Here is a 12,488-nt window from a genome sequence, read left to right on the forward strand (position 1 = left end):
TCTTGGATCCGAACCACAGACATCGCTCTCGCTGCCAGCCAGATTAGCATTTAAAACAACATGACAAGACCCTGAAGCATCTGCCTGCTGTCATGTGGGAACAAAAAAATCAGAAAAATTAATGATCTATGTTAATGACTCTCCTAGAATACTACACGACGAATAGAAAACAAATGTCATGTAAGGGTTCAGTGACTTTACTTTCAATTCTGTCTGGGATGTAGTATCGCTAATGTCTCTTCTGCTTGTTTGGTTCTGTGGAGCAAATGCTGCCCAGCGAGCGACTAAAAGCCGATGATGACTGAACAATCGCAGAAAACACTTCCCTGAATATCCATGTGCATGGGAACATAAAGCAGGGTTTCCTCCATAATCACTAAAAAATGCAAATGCATTTCATCCCACTTGCAGAGCCCCATAAATCTCCACAAACTGGGTATTAACTGTAAATGAGCCACGTTGTGCTTGCTGCAAAGTAATTAAGTGTGTCAACCGCTTAAAAAAAAAAAAAAAAAAATCAGGATTTGCGAGAGAAATTAAAATAATTTGAAGCCTGAAGCAGGGGAGGCAGGTCAGAGAGCGGTGAAGTGTTCAGATTGCTCCCACCGCATCAGATTTCACTGGCTTTCTTCCACAGCGGCGGGTTTTTGTGGTGCCACAATCTCTCACGGGGCTACGGGTATTACATGGTCCAGGATAGTCACTGTTGAGGGCTTACAGAAAACATGGGATTAGAGGTATCCATCTCAGAGCTCCCAGAACAACAATTACTTAAAGCTGTTTCTCACCTGCAGCACCGAGGAGCAGAGTGAGCTACAGACAGCCGTACCAGTCTCAAGTCGGGGGGTGGGGTGGGGGGGTAGATTGTGTGATTAGAGTGTCTCCTCTATCATTTCATAGAAATGTTCCGCTGACCCGTAATGAAAAGCTGGACACCTGCTGATGTAGCCTTGGCACCTTCCTAGTCGGAGCTGCACGCAAAGGAAGGCTCACACAAACCAAACTTTTGAGTTTAGAGGAATTTCAGGCTCTGAATTTGATTCAGCGACAATGGCCTGACGCTGGCAGCCGACCAAAGAAAGTGCTTCAACACAGACAACGGGCCCGCTTTAAGGTCGAAGGCTGTTATTGGTTATCCTTGAAAGAAACAACTTGGCACACGCTGCGAACATGGACGGCACTGGAAGAGAGAGTGATGTCAGACGTCGCTGTGGTCTAATGTGTGTGAGGTAAAGGACGGAGCGTCCTCTAGACATCGGACAGAAAAGCAATCAAACTCTGCACACTCAATTAGACCAGGATCATACATCAGCCCCTCAGCCGCCAACAGCTTCATTCCATGGCTTTACAACATTATCACCTATTTAACATCCCTGCAGCCTATTATAAATACATGTATGTCCATAAAAATTACCTCACTCAAAGACCGTTCACATTTACCTAATTCAACTTTATTCTACAGCAGCAGCAGCAGCAAACTGTGGAGAACACAATCAATGCTGCATACGATATTGATTTTTAGAATGACATAACACTAAAACCAGAGTATTATTTAAGGAGTAACAAAATTAAATCTATTAGTATAAAGGTAACGTGCTTATAGATATTTATAATACTATCAAAATATTGTTTCTGTATCTAAAAAGTACAGATGGTTAAAGTATGTCTGCATACTTGTATATGTGCGAGCACGTACATGTGTGTGTCCAATCTTGTATTTAACTCTTTAAAAGACTGTTTACGCTTTGGTGAGACATTTTTGAATGACTAAAAAAAAAAAACATTTGTCTCGTCACTTTTCAGCTGAGCACTTTTTACACTATGTAAAAATATTATGTGCGAATTAGTAACCGCACCCAAGCTAAAAATCTTCACAAGTACAGCAGACCATATTTGACCACACCAAGTGATGCTGGATGTTGTCAGAAGTCTTGTGGTGGAATGTAACTAAGTACTGTACTTAAGTACAATTTTGAGGCATACTTGAGTAACTTCATTTTATGCTAATTTATACTTCTACTCCACTACATTTCAGGAGGAAAATATTGCCCTTTTTACTTTTCACTGCATTTATTTCACAGCTATAGTTACTGGTTACTTTTAAGATCCATATTTTACATGTAAAATAAATGATGTGTTTCATATTTCTATATTTGTAGCTGATTTAGATCACTTTGTAGGGATCAGTTTGCACTTTGACATTAAAGGGTCTTTTTCTGTTGATCAGTGTCAAAAAAACACATGAAATCCTGTATCCTTAATTGTTTTAAGAGCACAAAAAATGACAAATTCCAAGGGTATATACTTTTTACAGGCACTCTATATCTGTATACAGTATATATAAATCAATATAACACTGAGAGAAGCCATTTTGCATGGTGAGTACTTTTAATAATTTAAGTAAATTTTGCAACTAACACCTTTATATGTTCACTGAAGTAATCTTTTTAATACTTGTAATGGAGTATTGTTATGCTGTGGTATTGCTACTTTTTTTTAATCAAAACACTGCAACAACCACCACCACTGCAGAAGTCTGAGACACCATCTTCAAAGTGCTCTCTAAACTTTGCCCTCTGGATATACTGTATATTTATCCATGTTGTCAACCATGCACAGGCCTCTGTCACGGCATCGTAATATGTGTGTATTATGTGTGCATCAGGACGTACTGATTGAAGAGGACCCTGGAGCGGACGATGAACTTGAAGATGTACTCTAGAGCCTTCATGGCCTTCAGCAGTTGTTCTGTCAGCTTCTCAGCATTGTCCACATAGTTCTTCAGGACTTTGGTCAGCTTCCTATAAACACGACCACGACAAACATGAGTCAGACACATCTACTCGTCACAAAACGGGATGTAATTTGTTATGTAAAGTGCTTGGTCTATATGTATAGAAGGTAATTAACTCACGTGTATGCCAGTGTGGCGCTGAAATGCTTCCGAATGTAGGTCTCCAGAACAGGGTTAAAGTGCTGGAACTTTCGGTCGGCAATAAGCCCAATTATGAACACCTGTCAGAGAACAAAGACATATTCATTAAAATGTAAACCGCATGGCTCATAATGGAGAGCAGGGAAAAGTGGCTGTCTTACTCAATATGCTGAAACAGATTGGGAAATTAAACAAGATTGCATTTGAGCAGAAAACCATTTTCTCTCAATTCTCTAGCCTGCAGATAAATCTAGGACACCCGGCAACACGATTTCTACCTCCTTTCTCTGACAGAGAAAACTCTTCTTTTGAATTGTACCCCATGATGTTAGATGATGGCATGCGAGATAGCGTTCTAATAGGATACTGGGTCAACTCATTGGCTACAAACACCTGATTAATACATGACAAAGTTATGTAATCACGATTCCGGCAGGCTAATTTATTTTTGACTTTTGCAGGATCTTCTTTGTGCTCTGTCTAGCAGGAAAATTAGAACTTTAACGTTAGACGAAGAATATTAATGAAAACGATACCCTGCCGGTGCAAATTCATGCAGCTCAATGCAGCAGCAGTGATTGTACATGAGATGCAGTGTGTCCACACTTCCCTCTGTAAAGCCCAGCTCTTATTTACGAACAACAAGGGGACAGTTTGTGAGCCGCAATATATAGTGCAGTGTCTAAGTATCTGGACAGTGACAAATATTCTATTGTTTTAGCTCTGTACTCCAGCACAGGTTGTAAAATAAGATGAGAAGTTTAGACTTTGCTGTTTGAGGGAGTTGACAACAATACGGTTAATTTAAACTGTAGAAATCCTAACTATTCATGACCAAAAATAAATGAATTACAGCTGAAAGTCAACACTTTACCCCTACAGTTGTTGTTTTATTATAAATCCAGTCTGCTGGAGTACAGAACCAGCACAACTAAAATATTAATTGCACATACTTATGCGCTGCGATGTTCCTCTAAGGTGTGACCCTGACACATACTGAGCATTTTTGTGGGTGTTAAGGTGTGTGCTCTGCATACTTCTAGAAAACACACATTCTGTTACAAGACATGTTTGTGCAAAGTGAATTAGTCCTTTATAACAGTGCAAATGGATTCTGTTTGAAACTTGTGTGGTCAAAAATTGCTCTTCAAGGCACAAACCAAATCCTGCTCTAAGAAATATTTATGAAAGGATTCTTATGATACTTTGATGGTTTACAGTTGTCCCAAGGAATGAAAACAAATGTATTGTTTATCCTTTTAGTTCAGAGCTACAGCTAAGGACAGAAGACAGTAGTTGCACACTTGTGGTGCAAACAAAAAAAAAAGCAAACAGATTTTTGTTGTCAAATCAAAAAGGGCCGACACAGCAGAGCAGAGACACCCATCAACAAAGGCTTTTAGCACATGAAAGATCTGACAACATATTATACTTGCAACTGAGCTGTGAATATACGTCTAAGTGTTCATTCCCACTGAGGAAGAAGCTCTACTGTGAGGAATTCTGCTCTGCTGTTACCGTCTTGCGTCTTTGCTTACCAAGGCATCGAACACCAAAGTATCAAAAGTGTCACTGTCGGAGTTCTCCATCATGATGTTGAAGAGAGCATCCAGAGTATCTTGCAGGAACTGGAACGACAGATGCAAAGCACGTTATGGCAGGCCAACAATAAAAAAATGGCACTCAAAAGAAAAATAACATAAAAACCAAAAAAAAAAAATAAAGAACCAAAACAAAGACTCTCAGTCTCACTGGAAAACTTTTTTCACTGCTCTTTTGAATCAAATTGTAGATCACTTCCTTCTTTTGGAAAGGACGTTTCACATCCAGCTGCTGACATTAAAGTGATAAATGACCTCAGGCTGAACGCATTTATCTGTCACTTCTAGAAGAGCAAGACATAAAAATCCCAATCACAGAGTGAGATGTAATAAGACACACAAAAGTGCATGAAAACAGTCAAAGTATGGATCTTAGTGACTTTACACTATTTTTGGCAGAGTTGAAAGAAAACATTTCCAGCAGGAACAGCTGAAAATAGAAACTATTTGGTGTCCAAATACATCACCATTAGAGCTGTTCATACCATTATCATAATAGTGATATGAATATATATCCAATGGTGCTGCTGTATCAAGATACAGCAAAACTATGTTAAAATAACATAAAATAATAAAAATGGATGTTCAATGAGATAAATAGTGTTGAAGAAATTCTTCACACATTTGGACAATTTTGCAATTTATATATTTGTTTCAACAATAACATGGCACTGTATGTCCAAATATTATATTTGCAACCATTTTGAATAGTTTAATAGACTCTATATATTGTAACTAAATGGAAAACTGCTCTGACAGCGCTATTTGCTACCCATTACGCACCCCATACAGCTGCTAACATAAGCCAATATAGTTCTATGAAGACAGTAATAATTTCCCTGTCAGCACTACCTCAAGAAACACTAAGTACATACCCCCTCCTTCTCTGGGGAAACATGCTCAATTTACTCAGCCAATTCTGAGGCAATGTGAAAACAGATGTAAAAGTGTCAGAAACAGAGCTATCGCTCTATACTGTGCTTGGTCTGTCATCTCAGGATGGATGAGATCCATCACGTTCTCAACAAGAAACAAACATCGTGCGCCCTACGAAACAATTCAATCTCATGAAGGTCAGACTGCATGACAGAGAGTCACGCGGTCCTGTTCAATCAGAAACAGCATCACATTAGGGAGATATAAAAAAAGATTTATCCATGATTTAATCTTTGAATCTTGTATATATATTGTATACACCTATAATAATTTATACCCTATTGATAGCTTGCAAATTCCAAAATGAAAATGTCATCTAATTGCACACCGTGAGCCTCTGAGCACATGGAGAGACTGAGTGCTAATGTGGTGGTAATAATAATAACACCCATGTGGGTTTAATAAACTGGTCCCGCTGTGGTTGATCCATCTATCTGTCCTGATCAAAACTGTCTGGGTGAAGGACTTCCTCAGATACGCTGTGATGTGCCAGGCCCCCCCCCCCCAACCAGTCCATGCAAAACTTTCTTCAGAGCGGTTTATTCATCTGCCCCACACTGAGCTGCCTGTGCTTCTGACAGCAGGTCATCTCCTCTTTCTCTGTACACTGTGTGGTGCTATGTGCCTTCCTTCCTCACTGTAGACTTTCACAAAAACAAAAAAAAAAAAAAAACAACAAACTGTTCCCACTGAGAGGCAGTGAAATCTGTTGCGAAATCACTACCAAGATGCTGTAGCTTTCAGGAACATTAAGGCTTGTTTGTGACTGGATTGTTTATGTAACCAACTGTTGAGCTCTTTTGTTTTGTTTTTTTGTTAATGTGTATCCAAGCAAGGAATGAAGTACATTTTTTCAAGGATACAACATTTAAAAGAAATACGAGTTAAGATAAAGAGTTTGTGCTCCGGCTTTTGAACACACTCAGCATCAGAAAGAAGACGACAGGCCCGTGTAGCCACAGCACAGCGCGGGGTGACTTTCACGCTCTCACCTTGACAACCTCCCCGCCTTCCACCTTCATCAGCTGCCGGAGGTTTTGTTGCAGCAGGCTGGTGTTAGAGCGCCACTTCAGCAGGCCAAGTAAGTCCACTGGAAAGAAAAAAAAAAAAAGTTATTACCACAGAGAAAACGCTGTAAAGTTCATCCTGCTGGTCGTAATACATGCTGTGTAAGGAGAGATGGAGAGACAGCGAGAGATGACAATTAAGGTTTAACATTTGCAGTTAATGTCTTGGGGTCAGAAATTTGTTTAAGATGCCGCCCCCTCCCCCTCCCCCTCCCCCTCGGATTATGGAAAATACATTTAGTTTTAAGAGGTTGAATCATAATGTGATTAAGCTCAAGGATGCACTTTGCTCAGACCACCTTTGGCGGAAGATCAAACTTGGAACTTTAAAAAAAGCATCGTATATACCAGCCCAGTGTACGACAGTCAGATTATTTCTAGACATTTGGTTTTCAAGAGGTGCGAGCCAGGAAGTGACAAGAGTGTTGAGAGGTGATTTTAGACATTGACATCACTTTGGGAAACACTACACAGCCTGTGTCTGTGTTACAAACTGGGGGGTGTCTAAGAAAAGATGTTATTGAGTTGCATTATGGAAAATGTAGAACCCAGATGCTTTGGAGCTTGGCCCTCACTAGGTGCTTAGAGTCAGGATATCTCTGCCTCTGCTGCATTCATTTTGACCATTTGACCAGACTCCCAACTTTATGAAAGTCTAATACTAAATCTCTGGAGTACACTGTTAACTCAGTAGGTTTATGTACTGTACATTTGATCCGTAAACATTAGTCAAGTCTTATCTACTGATTATTTTCTTGATTATTTGGTCTATAAAACATGAGAAAATATTGAAAAAAATTCTCAGAGCTCAAGGTGACATCTTCAAATGTTCTATTTGGTCCTCCTAACAGTCCAAAACCCAATTTATTATGATATAAAACAGAGAAAAGCAGCAAATCATCATGTTGGAGAAGCTGAAACTAGGGACTATTTGGTATTTTGCTTTAAAAAAAAAAAAAAAAAAGACAATTTATTCCTTATCAAAATAGTTGTGAGGATTGAGGAGCTCTGACTGACTCACCTGCATCCCTCTGGGAGCTCAAGCCTTTCTGGGACCTTCTCTCTTGCCTATTCTCTCTCAGTGATGGATGCCTATCATCTGCAAACCTGACATCCTATCAGGGTTTGGTCACAAGATCCTGTCTAAACTAAAAAGGGATCGCTCCTCCCCACGGAGATATAGATTTAAAAATTGACAGTTTAGCACCTCGGAGAGACAAATGGAATGAAATGAGGATAAATCATCAGGCAGTTTGGTCCCACAGGGGCCACTGATGTTAGAGGCCACATTGTCTATAGCACATGGGACATGCCAGGGTGCGGTGGGGTGGGGGGGGGGGTCCTGGTTCACTTGGGAGTAACAAGGAAATCAGTGTCTTCTATAAATTACATCTGCTCAAGGATGGATGTCTTTGCAAGCGGACAAATTTAAAAGATGCTACAAAACAGATGGAAAGTGGCGGAATAATTAATTCTGGGAGCACAAGTTACATTGCCACTGCACAAGTGAAATGCAAAAGACTTCACATTAACATTAAAATTTTTTGTTTGTACTACATCATGTCTAAAAACAGAATTCTTTTCATTTTTACAAGCAAACATAACCACTAAGTAGTCTTCATAGCTTCTTCTTAATAGTAACAGCCTTGTATGTAGTTATGAAGTTAAAAGTGCAGTTTATTCTCCACACAGTGATGAATGAGCAGCTCCGCATGCAGTATGAAGCTCAATTCCCACCTTTTTTTTTTCTCTAAATAAAATATTTTTTCTCCTTCCAGTCGAGATAGGAACAGAATGTTAATACATCTTTCACCAGGCCAGGTCCTCTCTCCCAGCACTGCTGTCATTAGATCCCTGCTTCTCCTCCAGCCTCCGTTTAGTGAAGCACACTGCAAAACACCCTGGGAAAAGCCAGCAGCCACTTCACACGAGCTCCCAGCGCTGGGAGACCGCCTGCATAAATCTAGCTTAATTAAAAAGAGTGTTTCATCTCAGATGTGGGGATCAGGGATGAGGTGTCATGTGTATGAAGCAAGCAGTCTGTTGCGAGGGGCATTCAGTGCCTTTTTTTTTTCCTTACTTCCCCCCCTTTGCCTGAGTAAGTCTACAGGACAATCCTTTTGTGACCTAATAGTTAGACAGCAGTGAGTACGAATCACGGTGATGATGTATTCAATATACAATAATAAACACGGTAAAAGCATTGCTGATCTTTAAGAAAATGGAACCGGCCAATGTGACGTTTTAGCTTGATAAATGACTTCAAGTGATTTATTGATTCTCAGGATCGCTTCTTTGTCGATTTTGAGGATGAGGAGGTGTTCAAAACTGACTGAGTGAGTGAATGAGTGAGCGAGTTGTTTGGGTGGGAGTTCGAAAGAGCTTCTAGGTTTTAATAAAGGCGGCAGACTCGGGCTGAGACGGAGATATATTGGCTCTGCGTTGTTTTATTAAAAGAACTCAAACCTTTTTCCAGAGCTTTAGCGTGGGATGACATATCCTGGGGGACACACATGCTTGCACACATGCACACACACACACACACACAAACCTCTCTGTTTAATCAAACCCAGTGCGCGGTGACGAGGCAGTCTGATTCCCAAGCGTCTATTGGTGCTTTGCAAATTACCACCACAAAGTGCCAGGTAAATATCAGAAGAGGAGCCGCTTTACACCCCAGCACACACACGCACGCCGCTGCTCATCGCTCTCGTACGAGGGGAAAAAGGGGAAGTACGGGAAAGCAAGGTGGACAAATAGGGAGAGGATGTTGCTTATTGACTGCTTTTTTGTATATTATATACTGTACATCTACTAAAGTCTGAGTTACTAACATTACTTCCCTTTCTAGTTTCTAATCAGTGTGGGCTGGTTCTGCTTCTGTAACTGAGACCGCTCATCAGCTGACATCACCACCCACTAACAAGAGTAGGAAGGAACACATGACTGTATTTAAATGACAACTTATACCGCAGACTAAACTTAATAACCCTCAAAGGGAACATTACTGTAACAAAACACGACGCCCCCTTCTATCACACAATATATGCAGCTGCACTTTGACAACAAAAATCTTCTCTCATCCCAGAGCTCTAACAAAAGGCCTGTTCAGAGGTCCGCTGTGACCTCATTACTGAAGCTTCATGAAAGTTTGTTGTGCATGTTACTGAAGCCAGATCCAGCAGAGAAACAACTTTTTTCCTCTCCCATGCAGGTCTTTGTAAGACAGCAAAGATTTACCACGAGACGACATTAGGCTCTGAATTAGTATGGCGGCTGGTAGAGAGAAGATTACTACTGAAGATCAATGCAGACAGAGAGCTGCTGCTCTTCTTCAAAGCCACTGATGGTGCAAATTTCCAAAATGTCAGCGTACAAAAGATCAACAGCCATGTGTTGTTGTTTTTTGTTTTTTTTAAAATCACACAAAAAGTTGCTGAGGTGGTTCCATAAGTGCAAGAGGCATAAAACTATCAACTCCAAGCAAGAGAAACACAAGCGGCCAGATAATCATACAGGTTTTAAACGCACCTCCGGGTCAGCCAAAATTATTTGGCAGAGAAATGAAGGTGAACAGTAAAAATCAGTCCTGCTGCTAGTTTGACCTACAGTTCCTGCTGTACTTGTGCGCTCACAGTTTCATATGCGATGGTGTATTATTACTGACATTTAAGATGTGCTCACTTTTACCAGTAAAGGGAAGTAGTTTAGATACTCCAGTTAAACTGTGGACTTGTTAAAAACCTGTGTGATTGTCTGAGTGTTTGCATTTCTTGCCTTGTCGAAGCAATTAGTTTGGTGAGCACTGTTATTATAATTGATAGAAAGTATGGATAAAACTATAAAAATGATATCCATGTTGTAATACAGTGTAATTTTCGTTTAATAAAATTAAAAATTTGGGAAAGATTTGGGTTTATATAACAGTCCACAAGCTGCTGGTATTATTTTACTTAAGACCACATTCTTTTGGAAGGAGGACTTAAAGTTTTAAGCTATATTTAGCACCTGAAGGAGGTAAAAACCTTCATTTTACAGGTTGACATCATAGTCTGTGGTCTACACAGGAAGAATTCAACACATACATCAATTTGCTTCAACAGGTGACTCCAAGTATTTTTTTTCACTCTGCCCTTGCTTGACTATTTGAAATGATCTTTGTGTTACCATGAATAAAATCATAAGAGCGTGATGTACTCCTTATTCACGCAGCATGTTCCTTTGGGCGAGTAAAACAATTAATTTCAATAGCAGTCAAAGTTAGCCTGCAGTGGAGCTGTCCCTTCTTCATTCTCACTCTCTTTCAGTCTGTGGCCAAAAAAACAGGAATGATGAAGCTTTGATTTAATTTCTCATTAAAATAGTGACTCAGTCCTGCATACGTTAAAAAAAAAACAAAGACGCAATATACATCAAGCGCAGAAGAGAGCTTACTTAGCGAACATTTATGATGGCCCTGTTTAGAGAAACTGTAAAACTGGAGCTAGGAGCGTTTGCTTTTCCAACCTGCTTTTCCCACAATCCACACTAAGACAAGCACAATGTTATTCACACGATCGGGAAATACAAACACATCCAAGAGGGTTTACAGTAATATCTGTAGGGATCTATGAACATGTACAGAGGCTTCGGGGGAATACAAAAGGCCAAAATCCTTAATCCGTAAGCCACAGCACAGAGACTGGGATTTCCTTAGCTTAATAAGTGTAGCTCTTCTCAGCACCTTGGGAAATAAATAAAATAAAAAAAAATTAAAAAAACCCTGTGCCAGACTGACAGCAGTAAACAGAGCAGAGCTGTAGTCCATTCAGCGGAGATGGACTGAAATCACAGACTGAGACTGACTGACAGATGGGAGTCAAGGAAGAGAAAGCAGGTTAGAGGGAGCAGAGATTGAAGGAAAACCCTCGAGCGAGGGCAAGTGTCCAACATGAGGACACATGTAAAGACGGAAGGATGTGGAAGGAGTCCTAATATATGGTTACTGTGCATGGATAATCTGTCTTTCAAATTCAGAGCAGGTTTCAAAATCAAAAGCCTACTTAGCTAAAATATATTGAAAAATGCATTTATGAGAGCTTGAGAGTGAGAGCTTTTCTTACAAGTAGATGTGATTGGTAACAGTAGACAGTGCATCAGAGGGGGGCAAGTTGTAGGATATATGGAAGCTGTTACCGTTCTGTGTAAGCTTAGTGGAGCAGACCAGGGTGGAGATCTGAAAGGAGTCCTTGCTGATGGTACAGTTGCCCAGGTTCTGAGTGCTTTTCCCGGTGGTGGAGTAGCCCTTCTCTTCTAGCTCCAGCTTGGTGGCAGGTAGGTTCAGGTACAGAGACGAGTCCTCCAGCTTCTTCGCTTCTGCCTGGTTTTTTCCAGGGAAAAGACTCAGTCAATTTATCAGCAGATTTACAATTTACAGCTGAGGCGTTTCAGGGAACTCATTCATTTCTGCAGTATAATTGAAATCCATATCAATGTTTTTTTGTTGTAATGAAGTTTCATGTTCTATTACTTGGTTTCTTTTTTTTTTTCTTTCTTATTGGTGTTTTCTCACCACCACTGTAAGTCACGCTACTGACAAAACTCATTGCCAAACTGCATACTTGACTGACAACAGTAATGCAAAAAGTAAGAGGAAAAAAAAAATCAAATTGAGGGAATTTTTCACACATTAACTTTAATTAACATAAATGGCCGCCATAATGCAAAGGTATCATTATACAAGGGATTTTAATTGGAAAGTAATTTCATTTCACTGTGGGGGTTGATGCATACCAACTACACAAGTCTCCACAGAAAGCAATGAGACTATTATTATGGCAGCTACTAATAAGACCAATTTTTCACCTACGACTCATCTCTGCTGTGGTCGTGTCATGAGGAGCGTGGGCCGGCCCTGCAGGTAGGCAGCCGGTAACAAACAAAACCCGGGCGCTCGCAGACTGATTTCCA

At 40.2% G+C, this 12,488-nt stretch overlaps 1 protein-coding gene across 3 annotated transcripts in view; it reads right to left on the reverse strand.

Annotated features, from left to right (window-relative positions):
• dock1 (dedicator of cytokinesis 1) overlaps positions 1 to 12,488 on the reverse strand; it is a 186,024-nt gene that overhangs the window by 128,824 nt on the left and 44,712 nt on the right. For all 3 annotated transcript variants that reach the window (XM_042396800.1, XM_042396802.1, XM_042396801.1), the window contains exons 18-22: positions 11,715 to 11,898; positions 6,465 to 6,562; positions 4,474 to 4,563; positions 2,915 to 3,015; positions 2,673 to 2,801 (exon numbers count right to left, since the gene is read on the reverse strand). In XM_042396800.1, the coding sequence (XP_042252734.1) occupies positions 2,673 to 2,801; positions 2,915 to 3,015; positions 4,474 to 4,563; positions 6,465 to 6,562; positions 11,715 to 11,898 (602 nt within the window). The remainder of the gene's footprint in view (positions 1 to 2,672; positions 2,802 to 2,914; positions 3,016 to 4,473; positions 4,564 to 6,464; positions 6,563 to 11,714; positions 11,899 to 12,488) is intronic.

The sequence above is a fragment of the Thunnus maccoyii genome, chromosome 20 (genome assembly GCF_910596095.1).
Source record: "Thunnus maccoyii chromosome 20, fThuMac1.1, whole genome shotgun sequence".
NCBI lineage: Eukaryota > Metazoa > Chordata > Actinopteri > Scombriformes > Scombridae > Thunnus > Thunnus maccoyii.